The 25771-nt window shown below is 37.4% G+C and overlaps 1 protein-coding gene across 3 annotated transcripts; it reads left to right on the top strand.

Moving 5' to 3' along the window:
* Positions 1-4185: 4185 nt before the first annotated feature.
* Positions 4186-23331, top strand: LOC104602040 (DnaJ (DUF3353)). 3 transcript variants are annotated; one of them, XM_088890610.1, is made up of 6 exons: positions 4215-4361; positions 8467-8540; positions 8688-8906; positions 9014-9114; positions 22489-22933; positions 23041-23331. In XM_088890610.1, the coding sequence occupies exons 3-6, from the start codon at positions 8758-8760 to the stop codon at positions 23189-23191; spliced, it is 846 nt and encodes a 281-aa protein (XP_088746736.1). In that variant the 5' UTR covers positions 4215-4361; positions 8467-8540; positions 8688-8757; the 3' UTR covers positions 23192-23331. The 3 variants fall into 3 exon arrangements, with proteins under 3 accessions (XP_010263893.1, XP_088746736.1, XP_010263894.1); XM_010265592.3 differs by lacking the exon at positions 8467-8540 and adding an exon at positions 4478-4629; XM_010265591.3 differs by lacking the exon at positions 8467-8540 and having other exon boundaries at positions 4186-4361.
* Positions 23332-25771: the final 2440 nt, after the last annotated feature.

Here is a 25771-nt window from a genome sequence, read left to right as displayed (position 1 = left end):
CCACAAAATAACCCAGAAGCATATGTTATGATTTTGGGAAGGGAAATTTTAGGGAAAAATCCATATATTTTGGTTCAGTTTTGTAACTATTGATCAAAATGTTTGATTTTGCATACCAAAATTTGTATCTTACCAGAACTATTTAATATAGTAGATTAGTTGGTGAAAGCTTGTTTTCTCAAGAAAAAAGTAAAGAATATTTTGTCTACTTTGTATCATTACAATTTTTTATTATAGTTGCATGTTTCATAGAATATTTTGGTGGTTTTTATGTTTTTATTTGCAAGGATTTCATCTTCTCAATAAACAAATAATAGTCAACATGTTAGTTATCTTAAATACAAGCCAAAGGATTGTAAATGTGGAAGGAGGGATGTCATTCAGGTTTTAGAAACAAGTTATAATCTGAATAGGATATTTTACAACTGCCCAATTCCCAGCATATACATGAAAATAGTTTTGCGCATGTTCTTCAAGCCAATGTATCTTCTTCCTGACATTGGGGCAAACAGGTCCATTGTCATTTGTGAGTTGTTGATGTCTTCTCTGACTAAAGACATCAAATGCCTCCTGATAGCCTCCACCAATGTAATAATATGATTGGCACGAGCATCTAATATCCATTTGTTGAATGACTCTATGAAGTTATTACAAATGTCATCACTGTGGGCTCTTGGTCCAAAGGTTGACCTGGACCACAATGTCGGGGGCACCCTCTCAACCAGTCATGAGCATCTTTGTTCAATTATTTCATTTTATCCATGTACAAGTCAAACTCGGTAGATGTGTATGCACTAGTAGTCCCCCATAAACAATCCCTTAGATCATTCCCCTTGAAAAGAAGTTTAAAGTTGGCATACATATGTCTCACACAAAAGTGGTGCTCAGAACTCGACAACAACCTCTCAAAAGTTTCCACAAGTCCCTGCAACATAACACAAAAACCCAAGAATGTTAATATATATGTATTTATGCACATATAAAATGTAAAATACATAAATGCACTAGTATAATACCTTATGCCTATTAGAAATTAAAGGTCCAACCATGCTCCTCTGGTCCTCCAATTGCATCAAACAACAAAATCGAAAAACCAAGTCCACGACTCCCTGCCCTCATATTCAACTACAGCAAATGCAATTGGGAATATGCAGTTATTCCCATCTAAAGCAATGTCCAAGAGGATATGGCCAAAGTTAGGTGGCTTCATGTGACAACCGTCAAGCCCTATGAATGGGCGACAACCCTCCAAAAAGCCAACTTTTATTGCATTGAAACAAATAAACATCCTCTCAAATTGTCCAGGGACCCCTTCCTTGAAACCAATCTTCACAATGCTACCCGGATTTGAATTCAGCACGACATGATAGACCAACCTCTTGAATTGTTCACTATGTATCCCCTCAATCTGGAAAGTTGCCTTTCTCTTGGCTCTATAAAATAGCCGCTTACTAATATCAACTCTAAAATCCCTTAGAGTCACATTGCATAAAGCAAGGGCTTTCCAGCCAAGATCATTAATAAACTTGTTCTTATCTTTATTGGCTAGCCATGTCGATGACATTTTGGCATTCCTCAATGCTCATGCACACTCACACTTGTCATTGAAAGTTTTGATTTGGAGACTCTCGGTCTTGCATCCAAGATGCATGAATCCTCCAATCACGCTTTTACTTACAAACTGTCATGACCTTATCTTTATTATTTTTCACATAATCATATTGTATGCCATGTATGATGGCAAAGTTAACCAGTGATTCCTTAAATGTAGTTGGATTGGCAAATCTCATCCCCACCAATAAGTTAGGTGAATCCATCTACTTCTCTGGTATAAATGACTCATACTGTGCACCTCTCTTGTCATCCGAGGCATGTGGACTAAGCAACTCTTCCGGTTGATGATAATCATTTAACAACTCCGGCCCGAGAACATTCATTTATTCAACAAAATGAGGATGTAGTTCATTAATCTGATCATTTTGTGCTTCATTAAGACCACTAACATCATTCTCTAGTGGTGTGGAATGGTCATCGTGATCATTGTTGTATTCTCCATCACCACCAATATCATCTTCATCCAATGGGATGTTGATGTCATCATACTCATCTGTCCTAGGCCTTTAAAAGCTAGCATCATTACCCTTCTGAATGTTGTGCTAATCATTATCCTCACCACTATTGTGTGCTTCATGTATAACATAAAGGTTTATATGAGCCACGACTCCATGTGCTGCACAGATGGACAACACATCTCTGTCATTGTTAACCATGACCAGTCCATCATCAATGTTGTATCCTGGCTTTCTATAACATACTTGACAATGATCGGTGTATCCCAAGTCCTTCAATATGCCAACTATCTCATTGGATGAAAGTAAATCACCATCAACATTGTTGCACACAGTAACATCACCCCCATAGTAGATTTGTGGTGGTAAATCGACGAATGCGCCACCGTGGTGGATGAAAATAGTATACATTTGCAAATAAATACAATAAATGATATAATACACTATAAAATCTAATATAATATCCATGGTCAAACCATGGTTTTGAACCATTGGTTTAAACCACATGTTTGAACCATTGTCTCAAATATAATTCTGCCCGATGTTTCTGAACCATATGGCTGAACCATGGTTTGATCCACAGGTCAGGGCTTGGGTGTTTCACTTGTCAGGGATTGGGCAGCTAAGAACAAGTCAACAAAGTGGGGAACCACTTTACATGTGTAGTAAGTACATTTACTTTCTATCTATGAAGACAAATGCATGCCTAGTAGACAAGGTGGGGAACCACCATTAACAATGACCGATCATATAATGAAGGGAAACATTCCCCCTGCATAGCATTAAACCCTACTAAACATGTGCCATTCATCCATCTCGGATGTATCAAACCATGTCTACAAGCCTTAAACCCTACTTCAAAACATATCTAACCATGTGTCCACAACTAATGGAATGAAAAACCCTAAAAAAATCAAAACCCTAAAAAATCTTGCAATAAAATCAAGGAAAAGTCGATATAATATAACGATAGTTAAAAAAGCATAGAAAATGATAGAAAACAATAGCAAAAAAACATACCACGGTTGTCTCTTCCAGCGCCGATAACAAGTTGTCTTCTCTAGCAATGGTTGAGTAAAAAAGGGAACACAACAATGTTCCAGCGATGACAATAGGAGTTGTCTTCTCCGGCAATGGCACTGGATTCTTCGACTTCAACTTTTTTGGCGTTACGTTCGAGCACCGATTCCAACTTTTCTAGCGGCACATTCGCTTGACATCACCGACGTGAGGGAGCTGCTTTTCGAAATCTCAATAACTACAAGTGCGAACATTGGTTCCCACTTGAAGAGAAATTATAGCAGGGGTCATTTTTTGTATTTTCGATCGGGAATCCATGCATTGCTCGAAATAGCTGATGGGTCATTTTCGTAATTTTGATCGGGAATTCATGCATTGCTCGAAATAGCTGATGGGTAATTAGGTCTTTTTGTCTTCTAACTGACGGTGAGTTAACGCCGGGTACTAAATTATCGCAAAATGAAAGTTTGAATACTAGATTGTCGCGTTTCAAAGTTCGGGTATTAAATTGGCACTCGACCTAAAGTACATGGTACCTATTGGGAATTTTCCCTTTTTTAAATTTATTTCTTATTTCTCTTGCTAAGGCTGAAATTTTAGATGGATTATCCTGAACCTAACCCAAAAATGTCTATTTAGATTGGGTTGAATTGAACTTTAGGTTAGGTTAGGGTTAGAAAAAATTGAACAATTCAACTTTGAATTGGGTTAGAGTTGGGGTCTTGCGTGTATATAACAAATCAATTGGTATCATAAACTATAAAAGTATGAACTTATCAATTGGTATTCATCAAAATTCACCCTAGGGGAGGGGGATTTGATTGGTTAAAGTTCTTCTGAAATCATACTTTCTCACATCATAAGCCACTTGCGAAGTTATACCCAATCAGATCAACCCAATCGAATGCCATCTTATTAGATTAGGTTAAGGTTTGACCTCAACCCGATCTAACCCGGTACAATTAGCCCATAAGCGAGAGGTTGGTTCGCCTATTTTATGGTTTTCCCTTTTTTTCTTTTTCAGTTTTTTCTTCGTTTCTTTTCTTTCAATCCAAACAGAACCTTAAGGCGTGCCAGGGTTTAGGTTCAAAGATGACCGATCCCAGCGTGGTGAAGTTATAAATTGAGAGAAACTCCAAAGACCCGAGAGATTGACCAGCCTTAGCTTCTACTCGAACATTCAAACTTTAAGTAAGAGTAGAACTACTGAGAAGAGAAAGAGGTTGAAGCCGACGCGAACAGCTTGAATCACTTGAACTCTAGTCTGAACAGGTATGCGTGCTTTTCTTTCATTCTTCTTCTTCCTGTCGTTTTGGGATTGGATTCCGTGGAAATATTGGTTTTCTTTTTTTTTATGTTCCTTTTTTATTATTTTTGCAAATTCTCAGATGCTGCAGCCGAATAGGGGCTATGCTATCCTGTCTGCAGCAGTCCTGCATTCCCACCTCCCCCTCTCGGCCTCCCCTTTTCCTGGCATTTCCCCCTATTTTCCATGTTTCATTGAAGGCTTTCGACCGCAAGCAACCCCCACCCCCGCTGGGTCCGTAATTCCTCTTTTTCTTTTTACCTTTCTAGGATCGACCGGAGAGTGGAGGCAATTCTCCCTTTTACAGGATGTGCAAAATTAATTCTTTGACAAGAGTAATTTTATATTGCAAGTGTTTCACTGTTTCGTATCTCTTGAAGTGAAAAACAACCAATTTCGTTAGAGTGCCAAGGAAGCATGCCTTACTCTGTAGTTTGGTGGATTTTTAAGTGTCCACTCTCGTATAATAGTGCGTTTAATTGACCAATTAACTTAGTACATGTTGTGCATTCTTATTGTTTTTAGGTCCTTTTAGATTGTAGAATGCATTATTTTAGTTGTATAGAATATTATCACATGTTCACCTTACTCCAGTACTTCACAACCCTTGGATTTGATATTTGAGTAGGTAATTTTCTATATTTTACCCAGTGTTATTAGTGTGGTTAAGAGCTGACTAGCTATATGTTTGGCAACTAAACGTTTGTACTTGATTTGTCTTCAAAACCGAGAAAAAGTGGTTGGTAAACGTTATTACGGGATTTGTGGACAACTAGATGCCACATCAGTGGAACAGTGAATAAATGCTTAACCGTTGGGGGAAGCATTAAAATGAAGCTTCCCCAACGGTTGGCGCACACATAAATCAAGACCAACTTTTATCAATACCTATGCGTACGAATCAACATGATGGGACAAATGCTGATTTGGTGATGACATGGCACCATTTACAAATAAATGGAAGCCATACCAAACACCACCTAGTTGTTTAGGATTCTCTAGTTGATGTGATGACTACTCGGTGTCTAGGTGCTGTACCATCCAATAAAAAAAATGATGCCTTAAATTTAAGATATTGGTGTAATCTAATATATAAGTCAATATCATAGTTTTCAAGGTGCCAAGGTGAAGCTAGGCAATGAGTTTTTAAAAATAAAAAAAATATAAATCCTAATAGTTCCCTATGTTTCATAATAATAAGTAGTAATCTTTAACTAATAATTACCATAATCCCCCTTAAATTAGTATAAATCCCATATAAAAAATAGGAAATTAACATATTTACGAGAAGAAAGATAAGATAGGATAGAAAACATATAAAACATAAGGGTTGAGCCCTTGTTTTGGTCCTAGGAAGCAGAAGATGATGAAGTCCTGTTGATTGTTCATGTGTGTCAATTGGATAAAATATTGAAGTTATTTCTTTCTTATCAATTCAGGTTTTAAAGTCTTAAAAGGTTCAAGACCATGCCATTGACTTGTGTGTCTATTGAACCAAACAAATAAGAAAATAATAAAAAGAAACTAGTATAAGAATAATTATATTAATACTATAAACCCACAATATGGATAATTTAGTCTAATAATATCTGCTGTACTACTATTAATAGCACACAATAAAAATATAAAAATATTATGTGGTGTGTTACATATAAATATGTAGGCGTTTGGGTGAGGTGACCCTCCAAAAGCACTTTATATCCTAGGCACCCGCCTAGGGTTGCCTTGACAACATAGGCCAATATAAACTACAACTATGCAAGAAAAGAATGATATTGAACATTTAGTATAGTGACTATAGTCTTTTTTTTTTCCAAATAAAGAAAATGTTTCCAAAGAAAAAGAGCAGCTTTGATTATTTGATACTGCTGATTGGAAGAAACTTCAAGAAAACCTCCACTATCTTCTTTCGTTTTGTTTCTTTTTTTTTCCTATTTTCTATACCGCTATCCATTCATGTTCCATTACATATGTGAATATAACAAAATGTAGGCATATTCTATATTATTTCAAATTATTGGAGATCCAAACAAATAGATAAAGCTTTAAAATGACTTTTGGCTGACTAGTCGATAGTTGATGCTTAATTACCCTAGGCAACCACATCATCGAGCATCATCAACTTGTTGTCAAGTAGTTGGTTTGGTGGTCTGGCCCTCAATTGGCTAGTTGATCGACTAGCATAGTTTTCAAGGCACCAAGGTGAGGCTAGGCGACAAGGGGGCACCTTGTTGCCTAGTAGCCTAGGCGATGGATTTTTTTATGTATAAAACATAGATCCTAGGGTAGTTCCCTAGGTACCATAACCATATTTCCTTAATAATTATTCATAATTTTCATAAAAAAAGTATGAAGTTCATGTTAAAGTATAGAAAATCAACATATTCATGAGAAGAAAAATAAGAAAGAAAAGAAAATTGAAAAAATACAGGGGCTTAACCCTTATTTTTGTAATAGGAAAAGAAGAAAAGAAAAAGTAGAAGGTATGGAATATATTATATATGGAAGAAGAAAATTTGTTGATTAGACAAAATATTAAGTTCTACCTTACTTATTGGTTCAGGCTTTGAAGTCTTTGAGGGTTCAATACAGCATTTAGCAATGTTTGTGTTGATTAAACATAACAAATAAGAAAATAATAAAAGGAAATTATTATATAAGCACACAAAATGAATATCTTAGTTTAATAATGTATTTTATAATCTTGAAAAATAATGAATAAAAAAGTTTTTTATAATAGAAAGTACAAAACTGCTTGGCGATTAGGCAAGGCGAGCCTCCAAGGGTGCCTTGTCACCTAGGCATCGCCTTGACAACTATGCTGACTAGTCAATGGCTGGTCAACATTTTGACAACTGGATTTACCTATGTTGTTAAGGGTTTAAGCAGTTTAGCTAGTTAGCCTATGCAGGACTCGAGCTTTCAACCTGTGTACTAATATTTTTCTCCCACATAACTTGTGCATTAGGTATGCATGTGCCCCTTGTGCTCCTTATGTTATAGTTACACCACCTTCTTTAAATACATTTCCCTAGATCCATTCTTCGGCTCCCTATGTTGGAAAAAAAGTATTCTATAATTCCCCCTCTAGTGAAAGAATTGATTATCACATGCAATTTTTTTTTCCCAAAAAAACCAAGTCTTCCATAATACAGAATATTATGATCCAGAGTTTTTGTGGCTATTCCTTCTAGCATCTTATGTTGTTACAAGATTTTCATACTGTTTTGTTATTACAGTGGAAAAGAAACATAAGAAAGGCCGAAAAGGAAAGAAAGAGTTCTGCATTAGTTTGTGATTTACAAAGTAGAAGATATTGATTTTGAGTAATGGACATATTTTCAGTCTTACAAGTCCTGCCTGAGAATTGAGATTAATTGCTTAGTACAATAGTAAATATCCAGCTGACAAGCGTGAGAATGTGGATCCAAATCAGAGTGTGGTCACTGGTCACTTTGTGCACAAAAATGCCAAAGCTTAGGTCCATATCCAGTCTACCTCTCCCAAGACCCTGAACAGCTGGGACCATCATTTGGTAATAGCCCTTATTGACAGGAAGGGGCAATTGCTTGGTGCAATGAAATGCCTGAACTTTTGGCATTCTAAGGTTTATATCGTATTAAGCTTAAACTGTTAAAGATGCTGATGACCCAATAGTTGAGATGGTCATTTGGCATCACTCCAAAAAGGAAGTGTGAGAATTAAACCTGTGGAACTGCAGGCTTTTTGTGGTATGGCCGGGCTAGTGGGTCTCATGTGCATCCTGCTCTGTGCGCACCCTGAGTCTCAACTAATGTGTACAATGGAATACCAAAAAAAGAAAAAAAACTGTTGAAGGTAATTTCAGGTATTTCATGGGCTTCTAAATTGAGATTGGTTTCACAGGTACATTACCTAAGTTTATTCTGGAGTGGGTGCTTTAATTGGGATATAATTACTTTCCTTTTATTCTTATACATGCTAGCAGAAAGTTAATGGGTTAGTTCAGTAGTATTTATTTATTTTTGATGAATAACATACTGAGCAGCTTTCATTAATGTAAGAAAATGTTTATGTGCATTGTACAATAAGGCATCGTCCCTGAGTTTGGGATGGCTAGTTCAAAACCTGCTTACATCAAGGGCTTCTCTTATACCCCAAAACAGGTTTTCTTTCTCCATCCCTTGTTTTGTCAAGGCGTCTGTGAAGCCATTGCCTAGGTTATTGCTATAATTGTACCATTCAACTTAATTAGGTGAATAAAGTTGCTATTTACTTGATTCAAACTAATGAGGTCTGTTTTTCTGTTGCAGTTATTTTATTCTTTTCTTTGATGAATCTTGAAGTAGATTTTTGACATTGGGTGCCTGACTATTCTTGAAGATGTCTGTTGCCGGATTGACTTGTAATTCATCTACATTTTGTTTTCACCTACCTAGACAAGACACAAGGGCACCATGTGGGCAGGTTTCACTTTATCCTTATAAAAGGAAGTTTAAGGAACAAATGAAATTTTTGCTACACTTGGACAGGTATAGTTGATATGAAGGGGGCTATTGAAAGTCAGTAGGACATTAACTTCTTGATGGTCATAATTCATACTATTGTTGTTAACATTTTCCATCTGATGGTCCTGTAGAAATTCTTGCTCTGGCTCCATGTGGAAATATAAGTTGCAACAAACTCTTAAGATCAAGAGTGCAATGGATGCTTCTTTTGGTGACATGGCTGATGATTCTGGTAATTATTTCTAAATGTTAACCTGTTTGGTAAAAAGTTATACAGTCTTTAATGTGTAAAGTTAGATCTCATGACCTAATCCAAGAAACAGATGACAATTCTGGTAATTATTTCTAAATGTTATCCTGTTTGTGAATATCAAGTATGGCAATTTTCATTGAATCTTACTTTGTGTGAGCAATTAAATGTTTCTCATGCCAACCAAAATAAGCATGAAAGAAGAAGCTTTCAGCAGAAGCAAAAGAAATGAGAAGACCTTGTTGAGTAGTTGTCCAGTCAGAAGAGATTGAAAATGTGTACAGGGAGATGGAAAAGGAAAAATACTGATAAAAACACAATGGGAAATTGGTAGAAAGTTACAGTCTTTAATGTGTATACTATATAGTTAGGTCTCATGATCTAGCCCAAGAAACAGGCTATAATATGTTGGGGGAATGAAAGGATTTGGAAGAGGTGTTATTGAGGGAAGAAATCAGTTGGAGACAAAAATCTAGACACAAGTGGATTAAGGAAGGCGATGGGAACACTAGATTCTTCCATGATTTGGCAAATGGGAGACGAAGAAAGAATTTTGTGACCAAGCTAGAGATAGGAGAGGAGGTGCTTACCAACCAGGATGACATAGCCAGAAAATTTGTGGACCACTTCAAATCGATTTATAGAAGGCCTTTGAGAGAGAGGACAGTCATGGAAAGGGTGGATTGGCCAAGAATTGATGGAGTGGCAAGGTGGCCGGAAAGGGATTTCGAGGAAGAAGAGATTAAGAAAGCTGTCTTTATAATGGATAGATCCAAGGCTCCGGGTCCAGATGGCTTTACAATGGGTTTTTATCAAGACTGTTGGGAGGTGTTGAAAGAGGATCTAGCTGAAGTCTTTAAGGAATTTGCAGACAATCACACTATAAGCCTTGGAATTAATGCCACCTTTTTGGCCTTGATACCTAAGAAGAATGATGCCAACCACCCAAAAGATTATAGGCCTATTAGTTTGGTGACAAGCATCTATAAAATTCTGGCTAAAGTGCTCTCATTGAGAATCAAAACAGTCCTCCCTACCATCATTAGTGAAACCCAGGGGGCTTTCATTCAAGGGCGACAAATAACATATCAGATCTTAATTGCGAATGAGTGTGTGGAGGAAATGAAAAGGTCTAGTAAGAGAGGATTCATTTGTAAATTGGATCTTGAAAAGGCCTATGATTTGGTGGACTGGAAGTTTCTATTGGAGGTTATGCAAAACTGTGGACTTGGGGACAAGTGGTGTAGTTGGATCTTTGGGTGTATCAGTACTTGTCACTACTCTATTCTGGTAAATGGTACGGTGAGAGACTTTTTTCAGGGGTGTCAGGCAAGGGGATCCACTTTCACCCTTCCTTTTTACCTTAGTAGCTGATGTGATTAGTAGGATCATTACTAAGGCTAACAGCGAAGATGCCATTAGGGGTTGGAGAATAGGGAGACACCAAGTCCCCGTCACCCACCTTCAGTTTGCAGATGACCTAATGATTTTTTGTGAAGGAGGTATTAGTGAAAAGGTAGCAAACCTAAATGAGATAATAAAAGGATTTGAAAGTGTCTCTAATTTGAGAATAAATCTGGAAAAGAGCTGCATAGCGGGTATAAATTTGGAGGTAGGGGAGGTCGAGGCTATTGCGGAGTGTCTTGAGTGTTCCACCTCTGCTTGGCCTATGTCATATTTAGGGCTTCCTTTAGGGGCAAATCCTAGGGAGAGTAGATTTTGGACCCCAGTGATAGAAAAGTTTGAGAAGAGATTAACCTCATGGTAGAGGAACTATATCTCTTTAGGAGGGAGAATTACCCTAATAAGAGCTACCTTGGCTAACTTACCTACCTATTATTTGTCTGTCTTTAGGATACCAGTTAGGGAAGCCAGGAAACTGGAGAAGTTGATGAGAGACTTCTTATGGGAGCCGGGACAAGAAAAAAAGGATCACTTGGTTAATTGGGAAATTGTGTGCAGAAGTAAAGAAGAGGGGGGCTTGGGAATTGGGAGGGTAATTAGAAAGAATCAAGCTCTGTTAGGGAAATGGTTGTGGAGATGGCCTTTGGAAAGAGAGAGATTGTGGCATGAGGTGGTGGGAAGCATTCATGGGAGGTCAGAGAACGGATGGGATGCTGGTGTATCGAGGCAAGCTAACCTAGCAGCACCGCGGAAGGCTATTCACAACACCCTTCCTCAATTCCTCAATTTTATCAGGTATGAAGTTTGTTCTGGCAACTCTGTTCTTTTTTGGGAGGATATTTGGGTAGGAGACTCACCGTTAAAGGACTTGTTCCCTTCGCTTTTTTCTATTTCTTTGTACAAAAAAGAGGTGGTCTCAAAATTTGTTTCACCTTTAGGAACACCCTTAGATCCTACTTGGGATTTTGGGTTTCGTAGAGGACTTAGGGATGCTGAAATTGAGTCTCTTTCTATTTTTCTTGGTTGTCTTAATCAGGTTTGTTTGGATCCCTCCAAGCCAGATAAGAGAGTTTGGACTCCTAGACCCATTGGAACCTTCTCTTGTGCTTCTTTCTTCAAGTCCATCTCTCAACTTTCTTCTCACTAACCCTTTCCGTCTAAAGAAATTTGGTGCAGGCTAGTCCCCCCAAAAATTATGGCTTTTTGTTGGGAAGTATTCCATGGGAAAGTAAACACTTTAGACAACCTACAAAAGAGAAGACCTTTTCTCTGTATTTCTCCTAATTGGTGTATCCTTTGTAGAGCTCACGGTGAGGATTGTTACCATCTACTAGTATCTTGTCCCTTTTCTGCAGACCTTTGGGCTTGGCTACTTTCGTTGTTTGGGGGTAGTTGGAGTCTACCAGCAGAAGTTCACATGCTCTTCAACCATTCTACCTTTTATTGGCCTACAAAAATAGGGAGAATTATGTGGAGATGTGCTCGTGCTGCTTTGACTTGGACTCTTTGGGAAGAAAGGAATCTCAAAATTTTTCAAGACAAGGAAAGGAACAACCAAGATTTGAAGGACTGTGTGTTAAACAGGGCAATACATTGGCTGAAGACCTTGGAAATCTTCCATCAATTCTCCTTTAATGACCTTTGGAGAAATTGGTCAGCAGTAGCAAGGTGCTCATCTTTAAAGGACAAATCAATTACAAGCTGGTCTCCTCCACCCGAAGGCTCAATAAAGTTGAACTTTGATGGAAGCAGCATGGGTAATCCAGGATTATCTGGAGTGGGGGGTGCTTTGAGAAATGAGAAGGGAGAGATTTTGTTGCTCTACTCAGGTCCCTTGGGAATTGGGAACTCCATCAGGGCAGAACTCTTAGCTGCTGTACAAGGGGTGCAATTTGCAAACTAGCTGGGGGTACAACACCTAATAATCGAGGGGGATTCCAAAGTGGTGGTGGGTTGGTTAAAAAATTCTGAAGAGGCTATGTGGCGATACAAGAATGAAATGAAGAAATTTAGTTGGTTGACAAGGAATATGTTGGTCACTGTATAGTGGGTGGGGAGATCAGCAAATACTTTGTCAGATGTGTTAGCTAAGCAAGGGGTAAATAGGGAAGAATTATTTTGGGCTCAGTTGTGATTATTGTTTTTCTTTCCTAGTTTACTTGTAAGACTCAAGGAGGGGCTGCAGCTCGTGCCTTTCGTTGGGATGATGTATGAATTCACTCTAAAGTTGCTTCTGAATCAATAAACTTATTATTATTCATAAAAAAAATATGTTGGGGGAATGTGGGTTCTATGAGTAGCTTAAACTAGATATCCATTTAAAACATGTAAGGGATACATCGGGTTGTATGGCATCTTAGCCTTTTTATTTGCATTTTTATCAGTAAACTATTTTCAGTATAATGAAAAATAAGAGAAAATATACACCAGAACATATTCTCAAGGGTATTCTTATGACTGTAAATAGTTTATAATAATGTATACAAGGTTCTTTGAGGTGGGAGTTCATTTGCGCAGCTCTGTAGCTTTTGTATGTTGTGTGATTTTTTCTTTTCAGGACAACCTAGACATGCTACCTTCTCTATGTTTAAATACTTTATTATGAGCTATGTACAGTTAAAAGATACCCTTTAAGAGGGTCAAAGGAAGAACACTCTGCTAGGAGCTCAAGCTTCATGTCATCGAGGTTGCTTTGGGAATTCTGGTGCACCATGTCTCACAGGTGCAAAATGGGTCCCTCCCCCTCTCTGTTGCTCACCTTTCTGGTTCCTTTGGTGAGAAACCTTCAGGGTCCTTTGTGGGTGTCCTTGGGACTCCTTGCCAAAGGGAAGAGGTGCAAACCACATTTCCATTGCCATTCCTCCTCAGTGCCAAGCATCAAGAATTCCACTGGTTGGGTTTTGTCATAATTCTAAACTTTCCCATTTGAAAGGGAGTTGGGTTCTAAAATGGTTCACATGTTTGATTGCATGACCTGAATACGCTGTTCACACTAGATTCAGGCCCCTATTTGCAGAAAACAGAAATGAGAGAGAGAGAGAAATCCCAAGGCCCAAGGAATCACTCTAGGGTTTGTAGGAATCACTCCATACAGCAAGAGAGCTCTTAAGAAATCTTCATTCATTCATTTAGCTTCAAAAGGAAGAGAACACATCTATTTATAGAGTGACTTGTGTGGCCCGGATTACTGTTCACCATAATTACAAAAATGCCACTCCTTGTCTTGTGCATCAAGAAACACAATATCTTTCTATCTACTAATGCAAATAAACTGAAAATTGAAAGACAAGCCCTACTAAACTAGAGGAACAAGATGTTATAGCTCAAGCCCACACAGGACTAGTTAAAATGACGAAAATACCCCTGACCAGCTCAGTCCAAGTCCCAAGAGTCTTCCCCATGCCAAATTAGAGCCTGTTTGTTGGCCTTCTTGCGATAATAGGTCTTATAATGCTTGGACCAATCCCCATCATCTCTCCCCAGCTCGAAAGAACTCGACCCTGGTGAGTTAAAGGCATGATATTGCTCATGAAGTTCTGGATTAAGATTATACAAGTCTTCAGCTGTAATCCATGAACATTCTGAAAGGGGTAGATTCTTCCACTTTACAAAAAACTTTTGGTAACCCCCACTTGCTGTAGAAATCAACTTCTCATCAAGGATGTCTTCAGGCACATCAGTAAATGGAACCAAAGGCAGCTTAGGCAATGGTACTGTGGGACAATCACTATGGCCATGATATGCACTTAGGTCTTCAACATTGAAGATTGGGCTAATTCCCATTTCGCTTGGAAGCAAGGTTCAAAGTATCGATACGATACGCCCCGTATCGGGTGTATCGTATCGTATCTTTTGGGGTCCGAAACGCTTGTTTACAGGTATTTCGAGACCCCACTCTTTTTTAATAAAAAATATGTTTAAATATCTACCTAAAAACCAAAATTTGAAAAAAAACTAAAAAAAACCATTTCCGCTTGTATCTAAGTACTGATACGCCTTTGTTGATACACAAAGGCGTATCGATACTTTGAACCATGCTTGGAGTGAAGCTTCTTATAAAAGACCTTAGGAAAGCGTTCAGGACGTATACACACCATAACCATATCACCCTCCTGAAAATTAGCTAGGCACATATGTAATTCAGCTTTGGCTTTATATGCATCATTGCTAAGAGCAATCTTGCGCCTAACTTCATTATAGATTTCTCTCATGTGGCGAGCAAAGCCTTCAGCCTCTATGCTAGTCCTGGCTTCTTGTGGCAAAGACACTAAATCAATAGGCCTCTTAGGTTGAATTCCAGTAACTATCTCAAAGGGACTTCTTCCAGTTGACCTGTTAACTAAACTGTTGTAAGCAAATTCAACCATAGGTAGGATGAGATCCCACCTGGAAGTATGGTCACCATCCTCGGTATATCTTCTGGTTTCACTCCACCCAGTAGAAGGGCTGCACTTCGCAGGTCTCCCCAAAATACACCATCAAGGTGAGCACCACACAGCAAAGCAATTGAGTTTTTTGTCTCTTGATTCCAAATATGGAATGGCAAACCAATACTCGGACAGTAACATTATCTTCCACTGAGAAGATTTTTGAATTGGAAGATGTAGACCATTTAAAGATTGAGAAGGCCCCCAGAGCATCTTGAATACATAAATCTCTAACATTGGTGGTTTTCAAGAGGGTCCAGCACTGCCTTAGTAAGATCAAACGGAGTTAAAATAAAGGTGTTCCTTAGCCCCAGTTTGAATTTTAATAATTCTGCAATACTGATAAAAAAATTTTAATAATTCTGCAATACTGATAAAAAAAATTTTAATAATTCTGCAACTTTCCACCAATCTGTCACCAACTTTCCAGCATCAATCACTAGCACTCTTTCTCATTGTCCTGTTGTCCCTCTGCTACCAAGGAAGGATTCCTACTGTTGTGTGCCAAGGCCAAGAATTTCATTTTTGGTTCCTCTTCCTTACACAGGACCTGGCTGCTAACTACTGGGCTTTGTTCACTATTTCCATCAACTCTTTTTTCTCCAGCTCCCTTCTTTTTAGGAAATTTGTTAGTATTACCAGCAATCCCTTTCCATCCTTGACTATTTTTCCCTTGAGGGAAACAAACATTTGCTTCCTTCCTTTAGAGAAATATTCAGTAAGAGATTTGAATGCACCCTTTGCATTCCTCTTGCTTTCCATAATATACCTCCTACCTGTCTCTGAGAAATTTTCTTTCCATTTTATCTGCTTCCCTTTAGCTGCTGCATCAGAAACAAACTCTTTCAACCAGTCAATCATCTCTGAGCCTTCCAGAAGAACCATGGCCATCTTCTGTTCTCTTATTTTCAGACTGAGTCTTCCTTTGATCCATATTTCTTCAAAGAGGAGATCTTTAGCCTCTACCTTCAGAGATGACCTCCATTTTGTTTTCTCCACGAAACCTCTCTCCACGACCTCCATTGCCTCCTTTTCACTAATCTATTTTTACAAACCAAACCTTAGTCTTTTCATCAAAACCCTCTACCAAATTAGATGTAATTAAGCTATTGTGGCCTTCATTGGCTAGTGGAGCCACTTGAAGACCTCCATCACTCTCCCTAACAGGCAACATGAAACTTTCCTCCAATTCTTTGAACATCCTTTCAGATCTGCACACTGGGTAAAGACATTAGACATTTTCAAAGATGTTTCAACAAATGATAAATAAGAAAATGGAAGGAGGTGGTACAAATGGTTAGCAGTGACAATGGCACTCTTACATGGTATGAAGTTAGCAGTGACAATGGCACTCTTACATGGTTTGAAGTTAGCAGTGCATCTAGAAGCTAGAGAATTGGAAGTAGAAGGGGACTCACTGTTAGTCATTTCTTGGGCTAAGCAAGTGAGTTCAGCACAATGAAAGTACAGATTTGCATGCATGGAGATTGAACTACTGGCCAAGAAATTTAACTCTACATTTGGGTGGACCAAAAGGACAGCAAATGGACTGGTAGACACTCTGGCAAAACAGGGAGTTGATAGGCCTTCTCTTTTTTGGGCAAAACTGTAGCTGAATGTGTTAAAATAGAGGATATATGGTCTTTGTATTCTGGGGACTTTCTATACTGTATTACTCTGGAAAGTACTTGTAATCTGTTCTTAAATTAATAAAATTATCTTTCACTGATAAAAAAAAAAATCTTTGAACATCCTCCTTTTAAAAGATTCACCTTTATTTACCTTCACAGCCGTTTCTGCAATCTTAGTTACATCAAACTTCTTCATCACTTAGGCTTTCTTATTCATCTGAAGGAAAAACATCACCTTGACTCCTTTCAATTACAGTCTTTGTCAAAGGCCTTGTTCTGTAAGATCTTTTCCTGTTATAAACTTTTGAACTTCCAACAAATTTGTCTCTCTTTATTTTTCTTCAACCTCGAGCCCCTTCTCCTCCAGGATAGGGCTTGAAACCAAACAAGATTGTGGGTCCTTCACTTTTTTTTCCCCTTCATCTGCCTCAAAATTCAGCATTTGAACTTGATCCGTACACTTTGTCAAACAAAATTTGAAACTCAAATCCTTTGATTGTTTAAAATCGGGATTTATCCCCAGATTAAGCTCAGAAAAATAAAAAGGACCAAAATATCCTCCCTCCGAAGCACACTGTTGTTCCAAACAAAAACCCTTGAAAGAGATGTAATCAATAAACTCTCTCTCTCTCTCTCTCTCTCTCTCTCTTCCCCAAGAGTAAAAAAAGTGTCTTCCTTACCTTTTTATGAGGGGCGAGTTGAAGGCAGATCCCAGATCTTTGTGAGCTTGTGTCTCTGCATATGGCTTCTTGAAAATCGTTTGAAACCTTAGGTTTTCTTGGATAGGAGCTCGCCTACCATCAGTATAGAAATACCTTGTAACAAAGCATTTGTAGTCACTGGTCACCTCTTCCAAAGACATCTGTTGTCTTCCCTTTAGGTCACCTCGAGATCTCTTCAGAAATCTCTGCAGCCTCTAAGTTTTGGCTCACCATTGAATAATCTCTACTTGAGAAATAACTGAGGTTGGACCTTGGCAGAGTCAACCCGATTTTTGAACTGGCCCTAGTTGAACCAGCACAACAAAACCCATTAGTAATTATCAAGCCCCACTTGATTCAAAGTTTGAACCCTTCAAATCTTTTTGGCTCAGGGGCTTAGGGTTTATCAAATTAACATTGCAAGCCCCTGACCTTTCAACTTCACTGAGCCTCAAACTCTGCAACTCTCCCAAAGCTGGCCGAACAGTAGGAGCTTTCAGACTCCCTACCTTGAGTGCCTCTCTTGCTGCCTTTTGGTCTCTCTCCTGAAACAGGGGGTCTTCACCAGCAACTGCGATCCTAAGTTTGAATATCTCATCCATGTAAAGTAGATCAAGCACAGATGGTATCAATTTTACATCCTTGGTCTCAACTGCGGTCAAAGTTCCTTTTGGATGTGGTGTTAAATTTTAGTTTTGTTTGTCTGATATATTATTTGGTTGATCTATTATAATTATTTTGCACACTGTAAGTTAAAATTTTGCTTGAACTTGCTTTATTTTTTTTGAAGATAAAATAAAAGAAATTTTATTAACTAAAAAAAGAGAGTACATTAGAGCCCTAAAAGAGTAGGGCGATGTGGCATCACCCACAACCATACATGAACTCACAAAATAACATTAGAACATAACCTCTACAAAAATTAAAACCAGACAAAACCAAAAGGGCTTCCTTCTTCCTACTGAAAACAACACAATGCGTTCAAATCAAATCCAACTCTAATGTGGACCAAAATTTGGCTCCAAATTATTGAGACTTGAAAAAACTCTTGAAGACTAAAACCCAGTTAACTATCATGTATCCCATCTCCACATAACTTCATGCTTTCTTCTAGGGCTGCAAGTCGGGCCGGGTTAGGTCTGGTTGAGGCCAACCCTAAGTTCTAACCCCAACCCTAACCCTAACCCAACCCGACCTTCAACCCAACCAACCCAACCCTAACCCTAACCCTAACTAAATTCCTTCAACCCTAACCCAACCCAACCCAACCCGAAGTCAATTTCGGGTTGGGTTGGGCCCAACCCAACCTTCTTCCCATCCTTTAAAATCTCATAGAATTTCTCAATTTTAGATCTTAACTCAACTTTCAATACATATATTGATCCTATGTTTCATTAGTATTTGTTTGTTGACGTCATTTTTTTAGTACAATTCAGAAAAGCAAGGGTTAGAAATGACTATAGTTTATTATGAGTTATGGCTTGCGATAGATCTTTCTTGGGCGGCAAACAACATAGAGGAGATGAATAAAATTTTCAAAAAACACAAAATAATGTTATTAAGGTTTTAGTCTTTCTGATTAGGATTAAGTGAAGTGATTATCTTAAAAGAAATACATGATACTATGTGGTGGGGGCTATACAAATATCATGCATCTAAACAAATCAATGTATGTTATATATTATATATAACATATATTTATATATGACATGTACTATGGAGTCGGGTTCGGGTTGGGTCGGGTTGACTAAGGGGTCAACCCTAACCCAACCCAAAGTAAAGTCGGGTTCATGAATTTCAACCCTAACCCTAAGCCGAACATCAACCCGACCCAAACCAACCCAACTTTTTCAGGTTGGGTTAGGGTCGGGTTCGGGCCAACCCGGCCCAAGTTGCAGCCTTACTTTCTTCTTGAACTTACTATATTATGTGGTTTTGACTCTCAAGAGAAATTTGCAGTGTATTATTCTGTCTATTAACCTTTTGGTTAGAATTTGATTTGATATATTATTGGCTAAAGAAACAAACTATATATTGCATAATATGTATGTTTCACATAGCATATATAACCTGGTCCTTAATGTTAGAAACATGGTAATTTTCATATTGGGCCTTCTGTAGGGTGTGCAACTGGGGCCAGCTTTGGTTGAGCATTTATTAAATTTTGAAAGAGGACCCTTGCCCATGCCCAATGCAAAGGAGATTCTTCAAATTGGGTACCTGATTTGCAGCCCCTATCTCCTGGAAAATTATCTTTGAGTTTATGACATGACCTGATCATACAAACTTCTATTATCCTCGGGGTGGGGCTTCAACTTGGACAGTGAAGTTTACCGGAGGCTTTTGAGAATAAGATTTCTGTAACTGTCAGCTCCCCCTATATATATTATATATATACATGTATGTATACATATATATTTAATAGTATTAAATTCGTAATTAAGTTATATGAATACCATAATAAATAATGTTAATCAATATAATTTTGATAAATTTTGTCAATAAATATTACTGTTAATTACTGTTATTGGTAATTGCTATTATTGGTAATTACTGTTAATTATTAGAACATTTTTGAAACACTGGAAATAAAAATTACAAACACGTGTCCTTATATACTGTTAATAGATACCAATAAGGTAAAGTTTTAAAATATAAACTGCTATATTAAATACTGTTAATTAATATTGCTAACATTTAAAGAATGTATTACATGCATGGAGTGTTGGATTTGACTTTTGCTATTTAATCATATTTAATTATTTAATCATTTTCCTTTTATCAATTTTTTAATTTTTAAACATTTTATTAATTGCTCAATTATTTTCTTCTTGAATTAGTCAATATTAGTGGTTTGATCAAATTTTATTTGAATAAATTAAATTATTCAATATTTTCTTGTTAATTTAATTCCTAATTAGTAAATTACTTAATCATTTTATTATTTAACTATCAATTCTATAGTGAATGATCAATTATAATTGTTTAATCATAATATAGTACTTTTCTCAATTTATTAATTATTTAATAATGTTTTGTTTAAGTAAATGTTTTGAATTATTTAATCATTTTTATTCATAATTGAAAAATTTTGTATTTCTCTTATCAGTTTGTTACTTATGTAAATGAATTGATTAATTCAGTTAAATTAATTGAATTAATCAATAGAGAAAGCAACGCGTGCTTAATTTTTTGTTTTCCTAGAAGTAAGCAATGTGTGCTTACCCATGAATGAATTGAATTACTATTTCCTGAAAATGTGGGTAGTTGAATTTGAATTCTATTTCCTATAAAAATGGGAAGGTGGGCAGTTGAATTGAAATACTATTTCCTATAAAAATGGGATGGCACGTGTCTAACTGGGAGGGGGCTTTGGCCTGAAATCCTTCCTTTAATATATATATTAGATTTCTATTACTGAAGCCTGTTCCTCAGGATCAACCTGGGAAATTGGAGAGCATTTCAAAATAGGATTCTCATTGGCTGCAATCTCATTCTCTAGATCAATGTTTAAACCGGATACTGTTTTTCAGACATCTCTCTCTGTTTGATAGGCCCTACTTTGTTCTAGAGCTTATCCTGTCTGTTTGATAGACATCTCTGTCCTTCCACAGTTCTACTGATATCTGCAGTTGACTGTACAACAACTAAGGAATGAAGCCCCTTGTCCATGATCAGTCATTAAATTGCTTTAGTTTTTTGAACAAAAGATAAAATGTCCTTAAATTACTATGGAATCCACTCAAAAATCTATATGAGACAAAGCCACCTATATAGTGACTGTATGCAACCCAGAAAATGACCATTTGTTTTTACTTTAAAAATACAAAAAAAAAACTAAATTATTCAGCTATCATTCCCATAACAAGTTTCCAATATCATCAAGAGATGTTGCTCTTAATTCCTAGAACACTGAGAACCAACATCCATAGAGCCAATAACTTTCCCTCATGATCTTGCCCTCCTATGAACCTTTATGAATCCTCAAATTCCACTCCTACCAGATGGACCAAATAATAGCCACAGGGATAGAGTGCCATAGTAATATGTTGAATTTGTGGGTACCATCAGTCAGGATATATGGTGACATTTTCTGGTGTATCACGAAGGGGCCATTTGATATTTGCCAACAGCTGAAGTGACTGAAATAAAAGAAGCTTATTGCTTTGTTTTTTTAGTGAACAAGTTTGTAAGGAGGTTATGGGCTCCTCAATGACTGAAGCTGAAGTTGGGTCAATTACTATACCCTTGAATATTTTATTTACTTAATTATTTTATCCACTAAAAGACCAAACAATAAGTCATTCAGTTCAGCAATACTGCAAATATAACCTGGTTTGATTAAGATATTTTATGTCCTTATTACAGAGATGTTCTTAGGGGCCATTACTTGGTGCAATGGTAAAATCTAGGGCTGGCAAGCTTGAGAATGCAGATTCAACTCTGAGGGTGGCCACTTGTGCAAAAAAAGGGTAAATTACACATTACTACCCTGTACTTTGGGGGTAGTGGCAATTACCCCCTGAACTTTTATTTGTGACAAAGACCCCTCTGAACTTTCAGATTCCAACAAAGGCCCCCTCTGTAAGCATTCGGTCAGTTAACTTTGAAAAAAATTCTCATGTGTCTGTTAAACTTTTCTAAATCCCCATCTACCCTTTTCCCAATGATTTTTAACGTTTTTTTATTTCCATTTGTTACTAGTTTAGTTGATATTAATTGCATGTTATGTTTGTTGCAATTCCAGGTTTTAATAGAAGTTTCTTGGTTTTTTTTTGTTGCAATTTTCATTTTTAATACGTTTCTTGAGTGGGTATTTTGGTAAATTAACTTCTTCCATCACTCAACAGAGCAGGGGGGTAATTGCTGCTACCTGTAAAGTTCTGGGTAGTAATCTGTAATTCACACAAAAAATGCAAAAGGTAGGACTGTACCCAGTCTACCCCTCCCACGATCCCAGAAATTTGGGACCAAAATTGGGTAGTCGTCTTTTTCGTTACAAACGATGTTATTGTCATTTATCTTTTCAGAAATCTAACCCTTATGAGCAGGTATTTAAATTTTGCCTTTGCATAAGATGTCAGTCTTAACCACTGCCCCCCTCTTCTGTATAATTCAACTTTTCTGAACGCATTCTGTGTTCTGGCTCTTTAGATCTTATGACAACCATTCTTTAATTTTTTATGGGTGCAGCCGTCTTTCCCAGAATCAACATTAAGGATCCATACAAACGGCTTGGAATAAGTAGAGAGGCTTCTGAAGATGAAATCCAAGCTGCAAGGAATTTTCTGATAAATAAATACGCAGGGCACAAGCCTAGTGTTGATGCAATTGAATCGGCTCATGATAAGATAATCATGCAGAAGTTTTATGAAAGAAAGAATCCAAAAATTAATATCAAGAAAAAGGTTAGGGAAGTAACTCAATCACGTGTTGTGCAGGCTATCACAAGCAGGTTCCAAACTCCCTCCACGAATTTCATCATAAAAACAGCCATTGCATTTGTTGCACTTGGCGTGCTCACTGTTCTCTTTCCGACGGAAGATGGACCAACCCTTCAGGTTGCCATCTCATTTATAGCCACCATATATTTCATATATGATCGACTTAAGAGCCGAATGCGAGCCGTGCTCTATGGGTATGCTCTTTAACTTTTGTTTCATTAAATGAGTGAAGGCAATACTGTATTCCCATGTACTATTGCATTTGAGAATCTTATGGTGTCTGGATTTCACTGTTTATCAGACTTGGAGCTTTCATTGTTTCCTGGCTGTTGGGGACCTTCTTGATGGTGTCTGTGATTCCTCCTATACTTCGCGGTCCAAGGAGTTTGGAAGTGACAACCTCTTTGATAAGCTACGTCCTTCTTTGGGTTTCTTCTACTTATCTGAAGTAGCATTGGTTTTGCTACATCAATTTTGGCTAAGATGACTCTGGTGGTTCATCAGCATTACAGGTTCTCTTGTACTGGTCGTTTACGTTGTTGAATCTTTATTACTAAATGCAACATTAGAGCCTTGAGTGCTCGTGTTTGCATGTGCTCTTTGTTGCATGGTTTCCTTTCTTTTCCTTTCTTCTGGCAGGCATGGGCTACAAAACAGGTGGTGGCCTTCCCCCTAACCCCTACCCAGACCCAGGTGAAGGTGCAAATCCCAAGTTTCTGCGAGTGGCCAGTGCAAAGTCCATTCGAACAGCCTTTACAGCCTTGCATTGGGAATATCTCCGTACTTATGTGCTTTATTTTATGGGGAATGTCTTTGGTCAATGCAAATTCCCAATGCAAGGTTGCAAGGGGTTGTTCGAACAGTGTGAGCAGGGGCTTGCACTGATTGAACATTGAAGCCGATCTCAGTTTCTGCTACAACCAGCTAGGGACCATTCTGGCAAGTTAGCTGGCACCTTATTTATCGGATGGTTGGTTGAAGCAGCTAGGGGTGGCAATTGGGCGGGTTAGGTTTGGCTCGAGCTTTGACCCAACCTGTTGATGACCTGTTTAGACAATTAAATGGGTTGGGTTGAACTCGAAACTGCATTGACCCAATGCAACCCATTAATTTTTTAAGTCATTATTAAAATACAGAAACATGCAGGAATTATATAAAAAATGCATAACAAGCAAAAAAAAAAAAGAAGCTACAGGAAATATAACAAAATTTATAGAAAAACATTAAAATGAAAAAAATAATTGAATTTGTGGAGAGAATATAGAAATTATAGAAAATACAGAAAATGCAAAAAATAACAGAAATTATAGGGTTGTCTTCACACGGAACCTTGGACATTTTATCCAAATCAAACAAACAGAAGGAGAGAGAACCTCCGAGATGGAATAATCAATGCAAGAGATGACTTTTCTTAGAAATCCCAATCCCCTTTATTGAGATATCAGCTACTGGAGTTTGATATAGGAAGTGCTATTTGGGAAGGGTTTTGGTGGAGTGAGTTGATCGTGGATTCTATTGAGATTTTTTGCAAAATTGAAATTTGATATAAGAGGGTGTTTTGGGGGGAGAGTGAGGTAAAGAAAGCGATGGGAAGGGGAAGGAGAATATGCCTTGTTCATCTTTTGAATTTTGCGATGATTGGAAGTAGGGGTGGCAAATGGGTGGGTTGGGTGTGGGTTGAGGAACAACTCACCCATATTGACCCTCTGACCCACTGATCATCCATATTTATTGATTTTAGTGGGTCAAAACCCACCCTGACCCTGACCCAAGCTGTGAGAAAACTTAAATGATAAAACTAAAAATTTATATATATATAGAAAAAATAAAAATTGATAAAAAGTTCAAAAAATAGTTTTCAAATAAAAATTAAAATGCAGAAAAATACTGAAAATGATAAATATAATATATGTATGTAAAACCATAAAAAATTATAAAGAAATATAATAACAAATTTAAATAAAAGTATCATTTCACATAAAAATAGAAAGTTGTAAAAACACAGAAAAATGCAGAAAATGCAAAAAAAAAAATACAAAAAATGCAAAAGTTCATATTTAGAAAAATATTAAATTTGAAAAAAAAATTGTAGAAAATCAGAAGAAATTATAAAAAACAACAAAAGTTGTAGAAAAAAATTACAAATAAAGAACAAAAAATACAGGAAATGTATAAATTGCAAAAAAAACTACAAAAATTATTAAAACACTGAAATTATAGAAAAACATAAGAATGCAAAAAAAAAAAAAAACCAGAAAAAATGTAAAATGTGCAAGAAATTCAAAGAAAAATGTTAAATTGAAAGCTTGGATGCATCCGTGAGCTTTGGAGGCAGAGCTCCAACCCATACATTACCAGAGCCTCATCGTTAAAATGATAAATTGCTATAGTCGATTAGATCTCTGGATAAAAACTTGGATGCAAAGCTCCATCCCATACATTATTGGAGCCTCATTGTTATCCATCAAAAACAAAACCCTCGAAATAGAAGAAGAAAGAACACATGCAAAACAAAGAACAAAGAAGGAAAAAGAAGAATAGGTGCGACAACCGGTTTGTCGACATTTGAGGGTGCAAAAGAAATAACAAGGGTGGAATAAATAACAGAGGTGGAAGAAGAAGAATGGAGGCGATAGCCGGTTTGTCGGCATTTAAGGGGGAAGAAGAAAGAATAGAGGCAGAAACCGGCGAGCTCCATCGATTAGAGACTTAGAGGTGGCAAGATCTTTTGGTGGTGATGGGCGTCCTTGCATCAGCCTTTCAATATTGGCAAGAAAATGGTGTTGAAGCTTCTCTCTAATGGCAGAATGGAGAAACCCTAACAAGCGAGTTGACAGTGGCGACTAGCGGAAGATAGAGACTTCGTTCGATGGCTTTGATTTTTTTGACACTTCCCTTGACCCTTTATGACCCATTGGGACCCTCGACTCAACCCCACCCTGACCCTTTATTCTTGACCCTAATGGGTCACTCAACCCATGTTGACCCACCATCTGAGGTGGTGTTCTGTAGTGTGGATGAGAAATTGGGTG

This window comes from Nelumbo nucifera, chromosome 6, assembly GCF_055504915.1.
Source record: "Nelumbo nucifera cultivar China Antique chromosome 6, China Antique-T2T, whole genome shotgun sequence".
NCBI classification, from domain to species: domain Eukaryota; kingdom Viridiplantae; phylum Streptophyta; class Magnoliopsida; order Proteales; family Nelumbonaceae; genus Nelumbo; species Nelumbo nucifera.
This window is presented reverse-complemented; position numbering and strand designations above follow the sequence as displayed.

Bases quoted from the DNA above. Each gene is read 5' to 3' on its own strand.
- LOC104602040 (XM_010265591.3), top strand. From the start codon at position 8,758: ATGTCTGTTGCCGGATTGACTTGTAATTCATCTACATTTTGTTTTCAC. The intron at 9,115-22,488 runs GTAATTATTTCT...TTATGGGTGCAG, and splicing joins TGACATGGCTGATGATTCTG to CCGTCTTTCCCAGAATCAAC. The intron at 22,934-23,040 runs GTATGCTCTTTA...ACTGTTTATCAG, and splicing joins ATGCGAGCCGTGCTCTATGG to ACTTGGAGCTTTCATTGTTT.